Genomic DNA, 20,953 nt, shown 5'->3' with positions numbered 1-20,953 from the left:
CTCCTCTGCCTTTGCTGAACCCTGAACCCGGTCCTGTCCGACAGATCCACTGCACTTCTAAGAAGAAACCTTTATTTGTCTCAAGCACAGTGAGATTCTCATCTCATCTCATCTCATTATCTCTAGCCGCTTTATCCTTCTACAGGGTCGCAGGCGAGCTGGAGCCTATCCCAGCTGACTACGGGCGAAAGGCGGGGTACACCCTGGACAAGTCGCTGACAGTGAGATTCATCCTCTGCATTTAACCCATCTGAAGCAGTGAACACACACACACACACTCAGAGCAGTGGGCAGCCACACCAGAGCGCCCGGGGAGCAGTCAGGGGTCAGGTACCTTGCACCTCAGCCCAAGGCCGCCCCACGTCAACCTAACTGCATGTCTTTGGACTGTGGGGGAAACACGGGGCGAACATGCAAACTCCACACAGAAAGGAGTGTGGAGTTTGCATGTTTCCTCGCCGGCAGCTGGGTTCGAACCCGCAACCTTCTTGCTGTGAGGCGACAGTGCTAACCGCTACAACAACATTCTCAAACGCAATGCACATTAATGACATCACAGGCTTGATGTTAGCAAGTAGTTTACTTTTTGCATTTTATTTTGAGTCAACATTATTCAGGTTATTTTCTAGATTTCCCCCCCTCAATTATTTTATGAGTTAATTATAGCATTAATTGAAATGCATTTATGAACCAATATTTAATCTACATTTTTATCTATATTTTAATAGAACTTATGTACAAGATATTAAGATACATGATTAATTACTGGGGGCGGCACGGTGGTGTAGTGGTTAGCGCTGTCGCCTCACAGCAAGAAGGTCCGGGTTTGAGCCCCGTGGCCGGCGAGGGCGTTTCTGTGTGGAGTTTGCATGTTCTCCCCGTGTCCACGTGGGTTTCCTCCGGGTGCTCCGGTTTCCCCCACAGTCCAAAGACATGCAGGTTAGGTTAACTGGTGACTCTAAATTGACCGTAGGTGTGAATGTGAGTGTGAATGGTTGTCTGTGTCTATGTGTCAGCCCTGTGATAACCTGGCGACTTGTCCAGGGTGTACCCCGCCTTTCGCCTGTAGTCAGCTGGGATAGGCTCCAGCTTGCCTGCAACCCTGTAGAACAGGATAAAGCAGCTAGAGATGATGAGATGAGATGAGATTAATTACTGTTTAATTCTTCTTCTTCTTTTGGCTGCTCCCGATTAGGGGTTGCCACAACGGATATTTCGTATCCATTGCTCCCTGTCTTCCACATCCTTCTCTACCACTTTCATGTCCTCTCTCACCACATCCATGTATCTTCTCTTTGGCCTTCCTCGTTTTCGTTTGCCTGACAGCTCCATCCACAACATTCTCCTTCCAACATGCTCTGCATCTCTTCTCAGGATGTGCCCATGCCATCTCAGTCTCATCTCTCTTAGCTTAATTCCCAAGCTCTCCACATGTGCTGTTCCTCTGATGTGCTCGTTCCTTATCCTGTCCAAATTTGTCACTCCCATCGCAAACCTTAACATCCTCAACTCCGTCACCTCCAACTTTGCCTCCTGTCTCTTCGTTAAGGGTACGGTCTCCAGTCCATACATCACAACTGGTCTCACTACTGTCTTATACATCATTAATTAATTAATTACTGTTTAATTAATTACCCTTAACGAAGAAACAGTTGGAGGATGTTAAAGTGCATATCACGGGTAAATTCAGGAGCAAGATCAATGTCATTCTCCTATTTTATATTAAACTTTGGTCAAATATCTGTAACATTCTGCATTCTCTGCTATTTTTTTACCTTGCGCAATACCAGAAAAATTCAGTTGAAATCAAGCCATTTGAGGCGAATTGGTCCGCCTCTGAAAAAACTTGGCATTTGGATTTCCCGGCAAACATTGATTTTCGTGACGTCATCAGCGGGACGCCTCCCTCTGAATCCTACGCCAGCGCTGGTTTGTTTATGAGAAAACGACCTGGTGGTTTTCTGCAAATTTCTTCAACGTTATCACGTAATTATTAAAATGGTTAACAGATGTATCGTAGGAGGGTGTAGCAACACCAATCTTGATTGGATTAGTACTCATCGTTTCCTACATTGCGCTCAGGTGACAATTCCATATTTCAATGCAAAATCACTAGCTGCTAAACTTAGTGTACACAGGCTGTGCACTGAAACCGTGCAAGCTCACGCAGCCTGCTGGCGCTTCCGCAGGTAACGTCACGAATCTGGCTCCAGACTTCCTTGGGATTTTTCCAGACGTGTTTTGTTATTTTATTTTTTTCTGCTGTAGACAGATGGCCTTGTGCAAAATTACCCTTCTGGATGAGTGTGTAAAGGGACAGACTTTCATATAAAAAAAAACGAACTTGGTCCAGGATATGCACTTTAAGCTTTGCGATGGGAGTGACAAGGTTGGACAGGATAAGGAACGAGCACATCAGAGGAACAGCACATGTGGAGAGCTTGGGAATTAAGCTAAGAGAGATGAGACTGAGATGGTATGGGCACATCCTGAGAAGAGATGCAGAGCATGTTGGAAGGAGAATGTTGAGGATGGAGCTGTCAGGCAAATGAAAATGAGGAAGGCCAAAGAGGAGATACATGGATGTGGTGAGAGAGGACATGAAAGTGGCAGGTGTGGTAGAGAAGGATGCGGAAGACAGGGAGCGATGGAGACGAAAGATCCGCTGTGGCGACCCCTAATCGGGAGCAGCCAAAAGAAGAAGAAGAAAAAGAAGACGATTAATTACTGTTTAAATAATTCATTCATTCATTCCCAGGACCCATCTGTGTGTGCATACTACACACTCTTATTTACCATTTATTATTTCACTGTAGTTACCTAATAATTAATAGTAGTTACTGAATAATAATAATAATAAGCAAAAGCACAACTTTATTCATCACACACTTGTGAAATTCCTCTCTGTATTTAACCCATCTAAAGCAGTGAACACACACATGCACACACACATGAGCAATGAGCACACACACATACCCAGAGCAGTGGGCAGCCATGCTAACAGCACCTGGGGAGCAGTTGGGAGTTGGGTGCCTCGCTCAAGGGCACCTCAGCCCAAAGCCGTCCCATATTAACCTAACCGCATGTCTTTGGACTGTGGGGGAAACCGGAGCACCCGGAGGAAACCCACGCAGACACAGGGAGAACATGCAAACTCCACACAGAAAGGCCCTCGCCGACCACTGGGCTCAAACCCAGAACCTTCATGCTGTGAGGCGACCGTGCTAGCCACTTACACCATCATGCAGCCTATAATAATAATAATAATAATAATAATAATAATTAAATGTAATATCTCATCTCATTATCTCTAGCCGCTTTATCCTGTTCTACAGGGTCGCAGGCAAGCTGGAGCCTATCCCAGCTGACTACGGGCAAAAGGCGGAGTACACCCTGGACAAGTCGCCAGGTCATCACAGGGCTGACACATAGACACAGACAACCATTCACACTCACATTCACACCTACGGTCAATTTAGAGTCACCAGTTAACCTAACCTGCATGTCTTTGGACTGTGGGGGAAACCGGAGCACCCGGAGGAAACCCACGCGGACACGGGGAGAACATGCAAACTCCGCACAGAAAGGCCCTCGCCGGCCACGGGGCTCGAACCTGGACCTTCTTGCTGTGAGGCGACAGCGCTAACCACTACACCACCATGCCGCCCTAAATGTAATATATAACTTTATTATTATTATTATTATTATTATTATTATTAGCCAAGAAGTCTTTATTTGTCATACGTACACTCAAGCACAGACTTATACACACACTGAAATTTTTCTTTTGCATTTAAACCATCTGAAGCAGTGACCACACACAAGTGAGCAATGAGCACACACACATACCCAGAGCAGTGGGCAGCTATGCTACAGCGTCCAGGGAGCAGTTGGGGGTTAGATGCCCTTGCTCAAGGGCACTTCAGCCCAACCTTCAGGCCAAGGCTGCCCCATATTAACCTAATCACATGTCTTTGGACTGTGGGGGAAACCGGAGCACCCGGAGGAAACCCACACAGACATGGGGAGAACATGCAAACTCCACACAGAAAGGCCCCTGCCAGCCGCTGGGCTCGAACCCTGAACCTACTTCCTGTGAGGCGACAGTGCTAACCACTACATCACCACGCCGCCCATTACATTTAAATAATAATTAAATGTAATATGGATCTACATTATTATTATTATTATTATTATTATTATTATGTTAATTTATGTTAATTTCTCATCAAGTTTGCTAAAAGGTAGTGTGAGCATCACAGTGATTCATTCTCTCTCTCTCTCTCTCTCTCTCTCTCTCTCTCTCTCTCAGGGTAGTGATCTGCACTGGTTGGCGTGTGCCCTGTATGTGGCCTGCAGGACGTCTGTTCCCACCGTTGGTAAAGGCACAGCTGAAGGAAACTATGTGTCCCTCACACGAATTCTCCGCTCTTCAGAACAGAGGTGTGTAAGCCATTTATATTTAGTACTGCAGCCTGTGTTTTACTGATCACACAGGCCAGAGATCCGGGAAATCACTTTATCTGGTTTTCTATATTACTTCATGCAGCAGTGTTATGCATTTAAGCAAAGTCAAAGTGAACTTTATTGTCATTCAGACCATACAACAAGCAGTGCACAGCAGAACGAAATTGCATTTCTCCTAGCTCCATGTGCAGTGAAAGATATAACAGACATAAATAGACAAACTGAGACTTAACAAATATTGCACCTGTTATTTCCACTACTGGACTTATTGCACAATGTGATAATACAGAAGTGGACAAATTTGTTGGTACCCTTACAGCTCATTGAAACAATGCTTTATTCCTCCTGAAAAGTAATAACATTAAAAGCATTTTTCTCATGTATACTTACATGCCTTTGGTATGTCATAGAGTAAAGCAAAAAAAAAAAGTGTGAAAAGAAACGATTTATTGTTTATTTTACAAATATAAATAAATAAGTCCTTCCCGCGCCATGTGGCGGCGCCGATCTCCGTTTCCGCAGACCTCGGCCCCTCGCCTATTACATAGCTAGGGTTACAGTGGGGGGCGGGTCCTCTGGTAACCACGAGAGTTAAACTCCCCACTCACATCTGTATGCCTTGCCAGTAGGTACCATTTTTATGAAGGTCTTTGGTATGACCCGACAGTGAATAGAACTCACAATCTCCCGATCAAGAGGCGGACACGCTACCACTAGGCCACTAGCTGAGTGTAAAATATCTTTATTTTACAAAGATATTCTAAAATAGCCTGGACAGATTTGTTGGTACCCCTGGAAAAGAAAGATTATAAATAATTGGATTATAGTGACATTTCAAACTAATTATTTAACCTTAATTAGTATCACAGGTGTCTAAAATCTTGTAATCAGTCATTCAGGGGTGATTTTCCTAAAAGCATCGTAGCACAAAGATCATCGTTAAATGGTAGAGCGAGCATCACAATGAACACTGTCTCTTCTAGTTAAGGCCAAGTTTACATTAGACCGTATCTGTCTCGTTTTCTTCGCGGATGCACTGTCCGTTTACATTAAACCACCTGGAAACGCCGGGAAACGGGAATCCGCCAGCGTCCACGTATTCAATCCAGATCGTGTCAGCTCCGGTGCTGTGTAAACATTCAGAATACGCGGATACGCTGTGCTGAGCTCTAGCTGGCGTCTCATTGGACAACGTCACTGTGACATCCACCTTCCTGATTCGCTGGCGTTGGTCATGTGACGCGACTGCTGAAAAACGGCGCGGACTTCCGCCTTGTATCACCTTTCATTAAAGAGTATAAAAGTATGAAAATACTGCAAATACTGATGCAAATACTACCCATTGTGTAGTTATGATTGTCTTTAGGCTTGCCATCCTTCCACTTGCAAGTGGTAAGTGATATGCACTGGGATCACACACACAGCGGGTCAGTCCCGAAAACACAGCTTGTTCACTTCACTCGCGCGCTCTGTGAGCTGCGCAGGGCCGGAGTGCGCACCCTCCAGAGGGCACTCGCTGTTCAGGGCGGAGTGATTTGGAGCGCAGGATGCCTGCGGAGCCGAGCGTATCCGTGTATTGGTGTTGCTGTGTGCACGCAAATCGTGTATTGGTGTTGCTGTGTGCACACTAATCGTTTTAAAAACGTTAATCTGATGATCCGCTGATACGGTCTAATGTAAACATGGGCTCAAGCAGCTTGATGCTCCTGTGACTCCAGTTACAAATATTATTAAGAAGTTTAAGTTCTATGGGACTGTAGCCAACCTTTCTGGATGTGACTGCAAGAGGAAAATCCATCGCAGATTGAACTGAAGGATGGTGCCAATGGTAGAAAAAGAGCCAAGGACAATTTGCAAAGAAATAAAAGTTGAACTCCAAGGTCCATCAATGTCTGATTACGTAATCTGTTAGTTTTTATAAAGATACTTTTTGGGCTTTTTTTCACCTTTATTGGATAGGACAGTGTAGAGACAGGACAGGAAGTGAGTGGGAGAGAGAGACGGGGAGGGATCGGGAAATGACCTCGGGTCGGAATCGAACCCGGGTCCCCGGATTTATGGTATGGCGCCTTAGCCACCTGAGCCATGACGCCCCCAGTAACCTGTTAGTTTTTGAGTGACAGTGGGCTCAATGGAAGGACTCCACTGTTGAAAGAAAAACTTAAAAAGCCAGACTGGAATTTACTAAAATGCATATTGACAAGCCACAATGCTTCTGGGAGTATGTCCTTTGGACAGAAGAGACAAAACTCAAGCTTACTGGCAAGTCACATCAGCTCTATAGCCACAGAAGAAAAAATGAAGCTTTCAAAGAAAAGAACACCATACCTATTGTGAAACACAGAGGAGGCTTGGTTATGATTCAGGGCTGCTTTGCTGCATCTGGCACAGGGTGATTTGAATCTGTGCAGGGCACAGTGAAATCTCAAGACTATCAAGGCATTCTGGAGCGAAATGTACCCAGTGTCAGAACGCTCTGTCTCCGTAACAGGTCATGGGTCCTCCAACAGGATAAAGACCTAAAACACACAGCTCAAAGCACCCAAGAATGGTGAAGAACAAAACATTGGACTATCCTGAAGTAGCCTTCTATGAGCCCTGACCTGAATCCTATCGAACATTTCTGGAAAGAGCTGAAACATGCAGTGTGGAGATGGCACCTTTCAAACCTGAGACAGCTGGAGCAGTTTGCTCAGGAAAAGTGGACCAAACTACCTGCTGGCAGATGCAGAAGTTTCACTGAGAGCTACAGAGAGCGCTTGTTAGCAATGATTGCTGCTAAAGGTTGCGCAACAAAATATTAAGTTACAGTTACCATAATTTTTGTCCATGCCGTTTTCATTTGTTATGTAAAATATCCAGTTGAATCAAAAATCAAAAGGAAAATCTGATTTGTGTTAAACATGGAATAAACAATGATGGATGCCATTAACATTTGTCAGTTTCAAGTTATTTCAGAGATAGTTGTGGGGTCTTTTTTTTTTTTTTCGTGGCAGGGCACCAACAAATTTGTCCACATCTGTGAATATAAACATTCTCACAGGAGCTGGCGTGACCGCTGCCATACAGGGTGCAGCCATCTTGAAAATTAGTGCATGATATCAGATCACGGACTCTGAGAAGGGTTTTATTTGCAGCACTGAGCTCGTGCAGAAATTTTTAAATGTTTTCAGTTGTAGGAGGAAACATACACACACCCATACCTGTCAACTTTGAGGTTTGAAAAAAAGGGATATTCCCCAGATTTTTAACTCAAAATAAGGGAAAATTTTGGAAAGTCATACCCTTCACCAAAAGTGGGTGTGTAGTTGAATGGGGGGTAATTTTCTATCTAGTATTTGTGATTTCCTGTACTCTGGTGCATGTTGGTGATAGCCAAGACCCAAACTCAATATGCTTATGGTTTATAGAGTGCATTTGTGAATAAACTATACATTTATTTTTATTTGCTTTCAGTGGTACCAGTTATTTCCCAAATTAAGGGCTAAAATACGTATCTTATGTTAAAATAAGAAAGGTAATTATATAACCAGTCAATAAATTCAATTCCATTGCAATTTATTATGGTTTTACTATAATCATGGCCTCGGAACACTAGATAGATAGATAGATAGATAGATAGATAGATAGATAGATGGATGGATGGATGGATGGATGGATGTAATAAAGAGAGAGTAATATAAGATATTAAACCAAGAGTGATTTAAAATGGGTAAGTTTCAGATAGAAAATAAAATAGGCAATGAGTGGATAAAGCAGTTAATACACCAATTAGTTTACACTAGGCTATTTATGAGGTCTTAGCCAGGACATACTTAATGTAAACATGTGTAGCTTACCTTTGATTATTTGGGAGGCTTTCGTTTTCCCCATGGAAAATTTCTTTGCAAGGGAAGAGTCTGGGAACATTCCAGCCACGCACTTGTTGAAATCATCAAAGAAAGCGAGGCTAATGTTTTTCTTAGCTATTAGCATCGCCATCTTCACGTCAGACCTAATCAGTGTTGCCAGATACTGCTGTCGTTTTCCAGCCCAAAATATGTTCAAAACCCGCCAAAATGCACTTGAAACCGCCCAACTTGGGCGGGAAACCGCCCAATCTGGCAACACTGGACCTAATCACTTGTTCAGCCTCGCCTCCGGACGTAGGTATGTAATGACTGATGCCTGAGAGGGCGGGGACATGAATTCATGGCCCGACTTCCTGCTGTAAACTCCTGTCAGAGGCGCGTCATGAATTCTGGACCTACCGACTTTTATATATTGTGAAAATACGGGACTTTTATATAATGTCAAAATACAGGATATTTTCGGGAAAATAAAAAAACGGGAAGACAGCGGGAAATAAGTCAAAATAAGGGATTTCCCGGGAAAAACGGGACGGTTGACAGGTATGCACACACCTCCCACTCACTCTCATTCACTTTCAGTAATCACTTTCTTGGTCTGGATTGTGGTATGGCAAGTAAGACATGTCATTCTTCAATTAATATAAAGTTGTAATTGTTGACATAGCTGTGTTATAAGAGAAATAAAATATGGCAGGACATTCTGTTATCGGAAAATGATAACTTTTCCTATAACAGCACATTCTGTCAGGTTTTACAAATGATAACACAATATACAGAGTAACAATTGTATTGATAATGTATTGCTTTTGTATAATTTCATGATTAGCATAATAGCGCATTGTGAATGCAAATCTGATATTTAAAAAAAACATTTATTCAACTGAAATCAACAGTATTATAATTTTTTATAGTGGTCATGGACTTTAAAATGCAAATGCCAGACCTGTATAATAATTTTAATAATTCATAGACATGGCATTGTGAACACACAGCGACCGTTGCTAGCAAACAATTGTCTTTTCCCCGCCCCCAAACCCACTAACCGCTAAGCCTGTTGGGAAACGAAGTCCATTAGCACTGTAGCACAGAGCACTGAGATGGTGTGTTTTGTCTAAATTTAAATCCAAATATCAATCAAAATCAATATGATCAATATGACTTAAACAAATGGCACGGTGGTGTAGTGGTTATCGCTGTCGCCTCACAGCAAGAAGGTCCGGGTTCGAGCCTAGCGGCCAGCAAGGGCCTTTCTGTGCGGAGTTTGCATGTTCTCCCCGTGTCCGTGTGGGTTTCCTCCGGGTGCTCCGGTTTCCCCCAAAGACATGCAGGTTAGGTTAACTGGTGACTCTAAATTGACCGTAGGTGTGAATGTGAGTGTGAATGATTGTCTGTGTCTATGTGTCAGCCCTGTGATGACCTGGCGACTTGTCCAGGGTGTACCCTGCCTTTCGCCCGTAGTCAGCTGGGATAGGCTCCAGCTTGCCTGCGACCCTGTAGAACAGGATAAAGTGGCTACAGATAATGAGATGAGAGATGAGACTTAAACAAATACCTGTATATATGAGGATTAATTATCACAATGGTGTTAATCAGTGAGTAAAAAGCCTCTATATCGATTTGTTTTCAGTAACGTTAATGCTACATTCAAGTGCCCCTTGGATTGTTTCCCACTTGTAGATTCATTATTACCAAGTCTTTGCATGCGCACCCCTAATGTCACCTTGTCAATTCTGGTTTATTTTAAGATATCTCTAACGGCACGGTGGTGTAGTGGTTAGCACTGTCGGCTCACGGCAAAAAGGTTCTGGGTTTGAGCCCAGTGGCTGACGGGGGCCTTTCTGTGTGGAGTTTGCATGTTCTCCCCATGTTTGGATGGGTTTCCTCCGGGTGCTCCGGTTTCCCCCACAGTCCAAAGACATGCAATTAGGTTAACACGGGGCAGCCTTGGGCTGAAGTGCCCTTGAGTAAGGCATCTAACCCCCAACTGCTCCCCAGGTGCTGTAGCATAGCTGCCCACTGTTCTGGGTATGTGTGTGTGCTCATTGCTCCCGTGTGTGTGTGTTCATTGGGTTAAATGCAGAGAGGAATTTCACAAGTGTACGTGTGATGAATAAAGTTCTTCTTCTTCTTAAAATATTGCATCCTATGATAAAAATAGGTAGCCCTGTGATGACCTGGCGACTTGTCCAGGGTGTACCCCGCCTTTCGCCCGTAGTCAGCTGGGATAGGCTCCAGCTTGCCTGCGACCCTGTAGAACAGGATAAAGCGGCTAGAGATAATGAGATGAGATGAGATAAAAATAGGTATCCTATGGGTACATGTGGCTACTGCTTATAAATAAAATTGTTTTATGATACCGTGTCCATACAGTAAATATACCATATTTATTTACTCTATGAGGCAGTAGCCACAAAAATGATTCCTAATCCAAAAATGAACAATTTAAAAATCACAGAAGTAAAATATACCAGGTATCTGTACTTTATATTATTCTACTCTTACCTCTTACAGTTTTCAAAACTGAAACCTCTGAACTGAGGCTGACATACACACACTGTCGCCATGACCCAAACTATTATTTCCCAGAAAAGGCCCAGCGCTAGAGCTCAGTGGTCTCAATACTCTTTTCAACAACTTCCTGTAACAACTCAGAAGTGCATCACATCTACAACCCGGATTTCAAAAAAGTTGGGACAAAGTACAAATTGTAAATAAAAACGGAATGCAATAATTTACAAATCTCAGAAACTGATATTGTATTCACAATAGAACATAGACAACATATCAAATGTCGAAAGTGAGACATTTTGAAATTTCATACCAAATATTGGCTCATTTGTAATTTTATGACAGCTACACATCTCAAAAAAGTTGGGACAGGGGCAATAAGAGGCTGGAAAAGTTAAAGGTGCAAAAAAGGAACAGCTGGAGGACCAAATTGCAACTCATTAGGTCAATTGGCAATAGGTCATTAACATGACTGGGTATAAAAAGAGCATCTTGGAGTGGCAGCGGCTCTCAGAAGTAAAGATGGGAAGAGGATCACCAATCCCCCTAATTCTGCACCGACAAATAGTGGAGCAATATCAGAAAGGAGTTCGACAGTGTAAAATTGCAAAGAGTTTGAACATATCATCATCTACAGTGCATAATATCATCAAAAGATTCAGAGGATCTGGAAGAATCTCTGTGCGTAAGGGTCAAGGCCGGAAAACCATACTGGGTGCCCATGATCTTCGGGCCCTTAGACGGCACTGCATCACATACAGGCATGCTTCTGTATTGGAAATCACAAAATGGGCTCATGAATATTTCCAGAGAACATTATCTGTGAACACAATTCACCGTGCCATCCGCCATTGCCAGCTAAAACTCTATAGTTCAAAGAAGAAGCCGTATCTAAACATGATCCAGAAGCGCAGACGTCTTCTCTGGGCCAAGGCTCATTTAAAATGGACTGTGGCAAAGTGGAAAACTGTTCTGTGGTCAGACGAATCAAAATTTGAAGTTCTTTATGGAAATCAGGAACGCCGTGTCATTCGGACTAAAGAGGAGAAGGGCGACCCAAGTTGTTATCAGCGCTCAGTTCAGAAGCCTGCATCTCTGATGGTATGGGGTTGCATTAGTGCGTGTGGCATGGGCAGCTTACACATCTGGAAAGACACCATCAATGCTGAAAGGTATATCTAGGTTCTAGAGCAACATATGCTCCCATCCAGATGACGTCTCTTTCAGGGAAGACCTTGCATTTTCCAACATGACAATGCCAAACCACATACTGCATCAATTACAGCATCATGGCTGCGTAGAAGAAGGGTCCGGGTACTGAACTGGCCAGCCTGCAGTCCAGATCTTTCACCCATAGAAAACATTTGGCGCATCATAAAACGGAAGATATGACAAAAAAGACCTAAGACAGTTGAGCAACTAGAATCCTACATTAGACAAGAATGGGTTAACATTCCTATCCCTAAACTTGAGCAACTTGTCTCCTCAGTCCCCAGACGTTTACAGACTGTTGTAAAGAGAAAAGGGGATGTCTCACAGTGGTAAACATGGCCTTGTCCCAACTTTTTTGAGATGTGTTGTTGTCATGAAATTTAATTTTCTCTTTAAATGATACATTTTCTCAGTTTAAACATTTGATATGTCATCTATGTTCTATTCTGAATAAAATATGGAATTTTGAATCTTCCACATCATTGCATTCCGTTTTTATTTACAATTTGTACTTTGTCCCAACTTTTTGGAATCGGGGTTGTACATCGCACGTGGGACCACTGGCCGAAAAAGGCAAGGAGAAGGGGACAACCTGGAGTATATTTTAAAATAGGAACACACTTTCCCTCGGTAATAAGCATAAACGTGTCTGAAAGCGATTTCTTTAGTCTCGTCCATTTATTTCGAATGGTGAACCGAATTGTATACACTCACCAGCCATTTTAATAGGAACACCTGTATGCATATGGGCAGTGCACAATTGTTACACTCATTCTTACATTCTTACAACACCATGACATAGTGGACCCTTCCTCTTTGAGGCAGAAGTCACAAAAATGTATGTAATGCAGCCAATGGTTCGAGATGTAAACCGGTGTCAGTGGCTTAATCCATGTAACTAGTAAGAGGAATGAAACATTACCCACCAGTGACTTTTCAAACCTTTCTGTTATGTATAATAGTAACAAGTCTGAAACTCAGCTATAGAAATGATTCATTATGTGTGTGTGATTCTAATGTCGGGAACCCATTCGTGCGTAAGTGACGTCACGCTTGACGTCCCAACCTGTAACTCTGCCATGTTGGACTTATGTTACATAAACGTCAAAATTATACTATTCTGTAAATAAATATGCTTCATGTTTTTTTTTGTTTGTTTTTTCAATTTTTAAAAGTGATTTTAGAGGGTAAAACTATAGACTATCTGAGGTTTCAACATCGCAGATTACTTTAGCAGCAAAATACAGGTTTGTGTACTGTAATAATTTCTGAATCATCTATCAACTGTTTCCTTCATCATCTGTTTGATAACAAACCGTCTGTGTTTGACACAACAAAAATACAGTAAAGGTTGTCATCGTGGTAATGCAACTGGCTTTAATCTGACAGAAGGAAAAAAAGCATGATGAAATGATGGGAAACTTTTGAAATGGTGGCGTTTTCAGTATTTTCTGAACATTAGTATATTACAAAATGCTCATTTGAACGATAATCCTTCTGTCCTCCTTCTAGTTTGATCGAGTTTTTCAGCAAAATGAAGAAATGGCAGGATATGGCCAACCTGCCAAAGGAATTCCGGCAGAGCACAGAAAAGCTGGAGAGGAACTTCACTGTGACATCTGTCATTTTTAAGAAATACATCCCCATATTCAAGGACATATTTAAACCTCCATCTGAAGAACCGCCTCGAACACACAGAAGCAGGAAACAAAAGTAGGTCATGAGTGAAAACATTGTTGTTACTGTACCCAGCTACTATACACACGATGTATGAGGACCAAATGTGTAAACTTTATAGACGTTACCCTGGAAATGCAAAACATTGCTTGTGTAGTAGCTAATAATTATTTTTTACCTAAGACAGGTTTTTTTTTTTTCATTTGAAGTTGAGTTCACAAGGTTTACAGAGGTCCACTTCTATTATCTCAAATATGAACTATCTCTGATATAAACTTACCTTTTAAAGGATTTAACTACACATATTATAAATAAAGTTTACAACATTAGGTCCTATCTTGTCTATGTGCCAAGCTATAAACCTTCTACAACTTTACACTTGTTGTCTTGTAAGAAGCTTAAGCTAATTGTTGTTCCCTGCATCCTCAGACGACATCCCTGCACCGTGGCTGAGCTCTTCCAGTTCTGCTGGGTCTTGTTTGTGCATGCAAAAGGTGAGGAACATGATTCTACTCATACAGGAATTTTAGGTCATTTTCACACTTGTGTCTTTGCATTTGGTCCAAGTACAGTACTGTACTTCTCACTGCAGAACCTCAAGTCCTGGGGGAGGATCGGAGCTGATCTAGCTCCTCCTACCTGGGCAGGGGGTGGAGACAACTCGGTGTGTTTCAGGCTAAATAAGTGTGTATGGCATCTCATGTATTAGGGCAGTGGTTCTCAACCGGGGGGGCGCGCCCCCCTGGTGGGGCGCGGAGGTACTCCAGGGGGGTCGCGAGTAGGCTTCATGTATGGAGTAAAAAAAAAAATCTGGGGCTAACAGGCTATAGTAGCTAAGCAGATGCAACACATTTACCCATGTCAAAATGCAGGACATTGGACTATTACATACAAATAAATACTATTATAAAATCTATCATCAATCTATCATAAAATCTTGTGTGTAGGTTATTTTAAGCCCGTGACGCGAACATGACGCAACGTCACGTGAGTGAGTCTGCATACCGTGGCCACCGTGTGAGTGCTTGCCACACACACACTAGTCTGGTTTCTTGCTGAGTTAACTCGTGCCGACTCTCGCTAGTCTACTATCATCAATCCATCGATACAGCGCAAAACCCAAACAGTCTTTTTAAAGACTACTACCCCACACTGTATTTTTGCTTTCCCCATTTCAGCTCTACCCAAATAATTTGTTGTTTTTGTTGTTTTCTTACTGCTAGTCTACTATGGATAATGCTACTACTGCTGCTACTGCTACTACTAATAATAATAATGATAATAATAATAATAATAATAATAATAATAATAATCTAGCCCAGGGCTAGCTAGCTAGCTATCTATCTATCTATCTATCTATCTATCTATCTATCTATCTATCTATCTATCTATCGGTCGATATAAGGTGCTGTAGGTCGGGTGGCGTCACTGCGGGTGAGTGTGTTTGGGGGGGATGGGGGCGGGGCGAGAAGAGGGGCCCCCAACTGCAATGAACCAGCTTTGGTGGGGCCCAGGTTGCAAAAGGTTGAGAACCCCTGTATTAGGGTAAGTAGTAAGGCGTTAGGGTAAGGATTATAGGATGATCAGGAATCAGTTGGATCGGGGCAGCTCCGCCCCCTGGACTTTTGGTTCTGCAGGAAAAATTTCATTTGCACTCAGAGTTCAGTATGTTTGGTGAAGGGTAGTGTTTTCACCTTTGCGGTGTGAGAATTTGCACTAAGAGCATTGCAGAAAAAAAAAGTCAGCCTGCATGCAAGGTTCAACATTAACTTTTTAATCCACTTGTCCGGTCAGACAAGCAGTAAGATTTTTCACCTGTCCTGACCATAACCTTTTTTATTACTATGTATTTACTAGTTCAATGAAAGGAACGTGATTAACAAAGTTGATCAAAAAGCAGGTCTAGTTATGATAATCATTATGCTTTAATGGTTTATAATTTTTCAATAAAACTCAAGCTTTAACTGGAGCAATAAGCAAAAACTAATCAATACCCCATTATGGTGCGTGTGTGGTTATAACCCATTACCTGATCTGTAGTTTTAAGCGTTAGACTCGCCCAAATTCAAAGCTTGTGGAGGAAATAAAGTTAAATCTTGATTAATCCAGTAAAATGTGAAGTATAAATGAATTTAAAGAAATTAAACAGAAAGAAAACAAGTTGGACATGACAAGGGTGACAGAATCACGTTGTGAATGAAAACAAACCATAAGTAAGTTTGGCACTGTCATAAAATTCACACAAAATATTTAAATAATATTGGTTGGCTTTGAGTGGTATATCAGATATATTCCATTCAGCTAGCATGATACTGAATGAGTTGAAGACAAATGTGATATACCATAAAAAAGCCAGCCAATGTTGTTGTTGTTATTATTATTATTAATAATATGCTAGCTTACCCACAAGTTGGCGCTGTTACCGTGGCAGTGAAGTCACCTTCCAGCCAGTGTAGTGTTCATCAGTAGTGTTAGCAAATGCCAAAAAAGCAGTCAAGCCAGTGCTATCGAGAGCAAGTAGCACAAGCTAACGACTGAGAAACTAAGATTTCTGTCTCTAGACTCTTCTTCGACACATGCTTACCACAGAATTTTTCACTCATACTTAAGTATTCATTTCTCTATCTAATTTACTTCATTACTTTTAAAATCATCAACAACAACTACGCACAACGGCGCGACCTGGCAGCCAAAATTCTCTCTAAATTCTTCTGTATTTAACGAAGCAAACCTGGCGGGCCATGTTTGTTTACAAATTGTCACAGTCACTTGCTAACGCTAAAGTTTTACATCTCCAACATGTCTCTCTTCCAGTTTTTCAGTGTCCGTTGGTATGTGTTTCTCTTGTAAATATGCGTGAAGAATATATAATGAAGTTTTGGTAGCCTTTTGGGTGTTCAGCGCGTCTTTCTCTTTCCCGGCAAACACAGAAATGATTGTGCACATGCGCAGCAGAAAAGTTTCTCATTGGATAGTCACGCTCCGATGTGTGACATCATGTTGTCTTGACAATGTGCAGTATCATAACAATATTTCATGCTCATTCTCCAATGGGTAGAGTGGCATAATACATAAGCAATATGATAACAATATTGCTTGCTATCGAACCAAATGAATGAAACCCGCTAGAAGAGAATAAAATGCATGTTTTTATTCCATCAAAAAAGTGTCCTGATTGTATAATAATTTACGATGTGTTAATGTGAACCATACAAAAGAAAAATACAATAAATGACCAAATGAAATGAAGATTCACCACAGATATTTATTTTATTGAGGTATTTGTTCACCATTTCTCTGATTTTGATGAATTCAAAGTTTAATAATCTGTAATTAGATATTACAACATGGTTATTTTTATACACACACCTGCTGTACTCGGCTTGCCTGGAATTTCGTAAACAATAACATGGCCAGATCACTGAGGTGATTGAACTAGTTTTATTGGAACTTTATTGAGGTAATTCTTGAATAATGACTATAAAAATGGTGATTTTCAACAAATATTCAACTTGTCCTATCAGATAGGCAGATGCTTATTTGACTTGTCTGGACCAAACATTTGGTTGTCCCGGACAGTCGGACTATCGTTAATGTCAAGCCCTGGATAAGAATCTTCTTATACAAGAATGGCTCCATGTTTGCAGTATTCCTGCACAATTATCTACCATGCATCCAAAAAGTGCTGTTCTTTAATGCTTGAATTGTTGGTACCTATAGAAATGAACCCTTTCACCACTGCATAATTTCATACACAGACTGTTATATACACTACTACGTTACTTAAGAAATTATTATTTACATGAAGTAACCTTGTGATAAATTCCATAAAAACCAGTCCACAATTTTAAAAGAAAATATAGTGAACTAGAATGTGTGCCATGTGACATATTTGGTACCGCTGGAAACTAGAAGAATTCTGATTTGAGAATATGTAACACTTATGACAAGAAACTGAACACAGGTAAATTCGTATTTTGTCCACTAATATTTACCAAAAGAAAGATGTGTAACCCTAATTAACATGCAGCAACATTGTGCGTATCTAAATTATGTTGTAGGAAATTCCCGGGAATCCAACTTCTCATCCAATCAGCATGTATAATACAGAGGAGTTTTCCTACTACAGTGAGACTGGAATAGCGGTCTGCCATGGTGAAAAGGTTAATAAAAAATTAAAGGATGAACCTAATGTTTACCATTTTGGAAACCTGCATGCACGTATGGAATTGTGCAATCTGTCAACAGTTCTGAACGAATTCTTCAATGTGAAAGCAAACCTGTGATTATGAACCCCTCCCCCAGTTGAGTCCAGAACTGTCCCTGGTGCAGAATCATGTATTCTGACCTAGTGAGAAAACACTTTTTAAAAATCTCAAATATTTTGGTAATTTTGCATTGAAAATACTGCACGTTTCTGCCATACTATTATGGTGAGAGTCATAAAAATGAAATAAGGTTCATTTCAGAGGAGCCTTTACTTTGAATATTTTGTCTTGGTTACTGTATGCAGGTTTGTGTGTGTAGGATGGCACATGAAACCCAAATGAAGCCAGAGAAACTAGGCAGAATGAAAAGCTTGATTAAAAGCACAAGAATGCATTTATCTCTGGTAGAGAAGTCACAATTGTGATGAAGGAGAGGAAAGAGGAAAATGGTGTTAGCTGAGAGCCCAGGGCAAGAGAAGAGGACCGTGTTTATTGAGCATGTTCCTAGGTAAAGTCTCTCAAAGAGTGAAGGGTCATTAGCTGTGGAGTAGGTAGAGCATATTCTATTGGCTGTCATGCCAAAGAGCTTGGACATGTGATCACCAATCACTATTAGGGCTTGTGCCGGCTTGTCTGCATCAGCTAGAAACCACAGGGGACTTACACACACACACACACACACACACACACACACACACACACACACACACAGATATGCTGACCCACTGCATTACTTTTGTGTGACTGCCTTTGAAACAGACCACTTAGTGATGTTTGCACAAACACTGGGTAAAATGAGCTGGGGAGAATTGTGTAAGAGTTTGAGAGGTGTGTGTCTGAAATGATTGTTTTGAATTATTACAGTGTAGATATACACTACCGTTCAATAGTCTGGGGTCACCCAGACAATTTTGTGTTTTCCATGAAAAGTCACACTTTTACCGTATTTCCCACCATAAGTTGTAAAATGAATAGAAAATATAGTCAAGACATTTTTCTGGCCATTTTGAGCATTTAATCGAGCCCACAAATGTGATGCTCCAGAAACTCAATCTGCTCAAAGGAAGGTCAGTTTTATAGCTTCTCTAAAGAGCTCAACTGTTTTCAGCTGTGCTAACATGATTGTACAAGGGTTTTCTAATCATCCATTAGCCTTCTGAGGCAATGAGCAAACACATTGTACCATTAGAACACTGGAGTGAGAGTTGCTGGAAATGGGCCTCTATACACCTATGGAGATATTGCACCAAAAACCACACATTTAGTAGAATTTAGCTAGAATAGTCATTTACCACATTAGCAATGTATAGAGTGGATTTCTGATTAGTTTAAAGTGAGCTTCATTGAAAAGAACAGTGCTTTTCTTTCAAAAATAAGGACATTTCAAAGTGACCCCAAACTTTTGAACGGTAGTGTATATATAATGCTTATATGAACGGATGTCCTAGCATACACTGAGTGGTGAATGCATTCATATTTTAAACCCTTAAACTCTTGTCTTATGGCTCTATAGTGGCTATTCCAATTCAAAGAAATAATTTTCCAGAAATAAAAAACAAAGGATACAAAATAAAGCTGTACTAAACAATGCATGTGAAATGAGAATGAGGTCAAAAAAATATTTCCTCTCCGCCATCTAACCTGCTGCAAACAATTCCAATGAACCTATTAAGGCCTGCACGTGGCTACACACATGTAGGTATTAGGCACAGTGGTGTTTGAAAGTTTGTGAACCCTTTAGAATTTTCTATATTTCTGCATAAATATGACCTAAAACATCATCAGATTTTCACACAAGTCCTAAAAGTAGATAAAGAGAACCCAGTTAAACAAATGAGACAAAAATATTATACTTGGTCATTTATTTATTGAGGAAAACGATCCAATATTACATATCTGTGAGTGGCAAAAGTATGTGAACCTCTAGGATTAGCAGTTAATTTGAAGGTGAAATTAGAGTCAGGTGTTTTCAATCAATGGGATGACAATCAGGTGTGAGTGGGCGCCCTGTTTTATTTAAAGAACAGGGATCTATCAAAGTCTGATCTTCACAACACATGTTTGTGGAAGTGTATCATGGCACGAACAAAGGAGATTTCTGAGGACCTCAGAAAAAGCGTTGTTGATGCTCATCAGGCTGGAAAAGGTTACAAAACCATCTCTAAAGAGTTTGGACTAGGGTTAGCTAACCCTAACCCTAGTCCAAACTAACCCTAACCCTTAGTATCATCTTTGATTTTGTTGTGGCCCATATTTTGTGTCGATGTCCAGTCTGGATCCGTAATATTGTTGAGATCAGCTGGTTTCTCTAATGGAACGAAAAAGCAAAATAAAAGCAGCAGCATCAAAAATTATATACAGCTCTTTTTAAAATGAAATAATCATAGAAGCCTTTGATTGTCGGCTCACACATTCAATGATCATGGCTTTGTCACATTTGACAGCGGCGAGTTTCTGCACAACCAGGTTAGTAAACAGTCCAATGTTTCTTATATATTGCGATCTTTCATTAATAACTAGTTTGTAGCACTTACCATTGATAAAATGTTTACTGCAGACTCGTGTGGTTTTTGCTTTCTTGTCGCTTAGATCAGCCCAGTTTATGTTGGACAGCCGTTGATGTCTACGCTCCATCAACAACTGTCCAGTTTTTTCTCCTTGATTATTTATAATTGCTGGATTTCAAAAGAACTAATAAGTCCCCTTGTCTCAAATAGAGTTGTGCCCGCATCCAAGTACAGCACTAAGAGTAGGCATAGCAAAGAAACAAAAGGAATTCTTGAGTGTAACAACTTCTCGAGGATATCTTGCACTGCGTGAGTTTGTGTATATCCTCCAACATGGCCAGATTCCGATTCAAAGCCTCATGCATAATTAGCTCTGACGTCACGTCCAAATGAAGAATATCAGTAGGGCTCTGTGATACAGGTACGTATACACTGGATCATATTAATACACAACTTAAAGGAACAGTCCACCGTATTTCCATAATGAAATATGCTCTTATCTGAATTGAGACGAGCTGCTCCG

At 41.2% G+C, this 20,953-nt stretch overlaps 1 protein-coding gene across 2 annotated transcripts in view; it reads left to right on the top strand.

Annotated features, from left to right (window-relative positions):
• The window catches only part of rbl2 (retinoblastoma-like 2 (p130)), a 43,255-nt gene that overhangs the window by 584 nt on the left and 21,718 nt on the right, over positions 1-20,953 (top strand). For both annotated transcript variants that reach the window (XM_060914950.1, XM_060914949.1), the window contains exons 2-4: positions 4,313-4,443; positions 13,551-13,751; positions 14,145-14,209. In XM_060914950.1, coding sequence (XP_060770933.1) covers positions 4,313-4,443; positions 13,551-13,751; positions 14,145-14,209 — 397 coding nt within the window. The remainder of the gene's footprint in view (positions 1-4,312; positions 4,444-13,550; positions 13,752-14,144; positions 14,210-20,953) is intronic.

The sequence above is a fragment of the Neoarius graeffei genome, chromosome 2 (genome assembly GCF_027579695.1).
Source record: "Neoarius graeffei isolate fNeoGra1 chromosome 2, fNeoGra1.pri, whole genome shotgun sequence".
In the NCBI taxonomy this organism is placed as follows: domain Eukaryota; kingdom Metazoa; phylum Chordata; class Actinopteri; order Siluriformes; family Ariidae; genus Neoarius; species Neoarius graeffei.
This window is presented reverse-complemented; position numbering and strand designations above follow the sequence as displayed.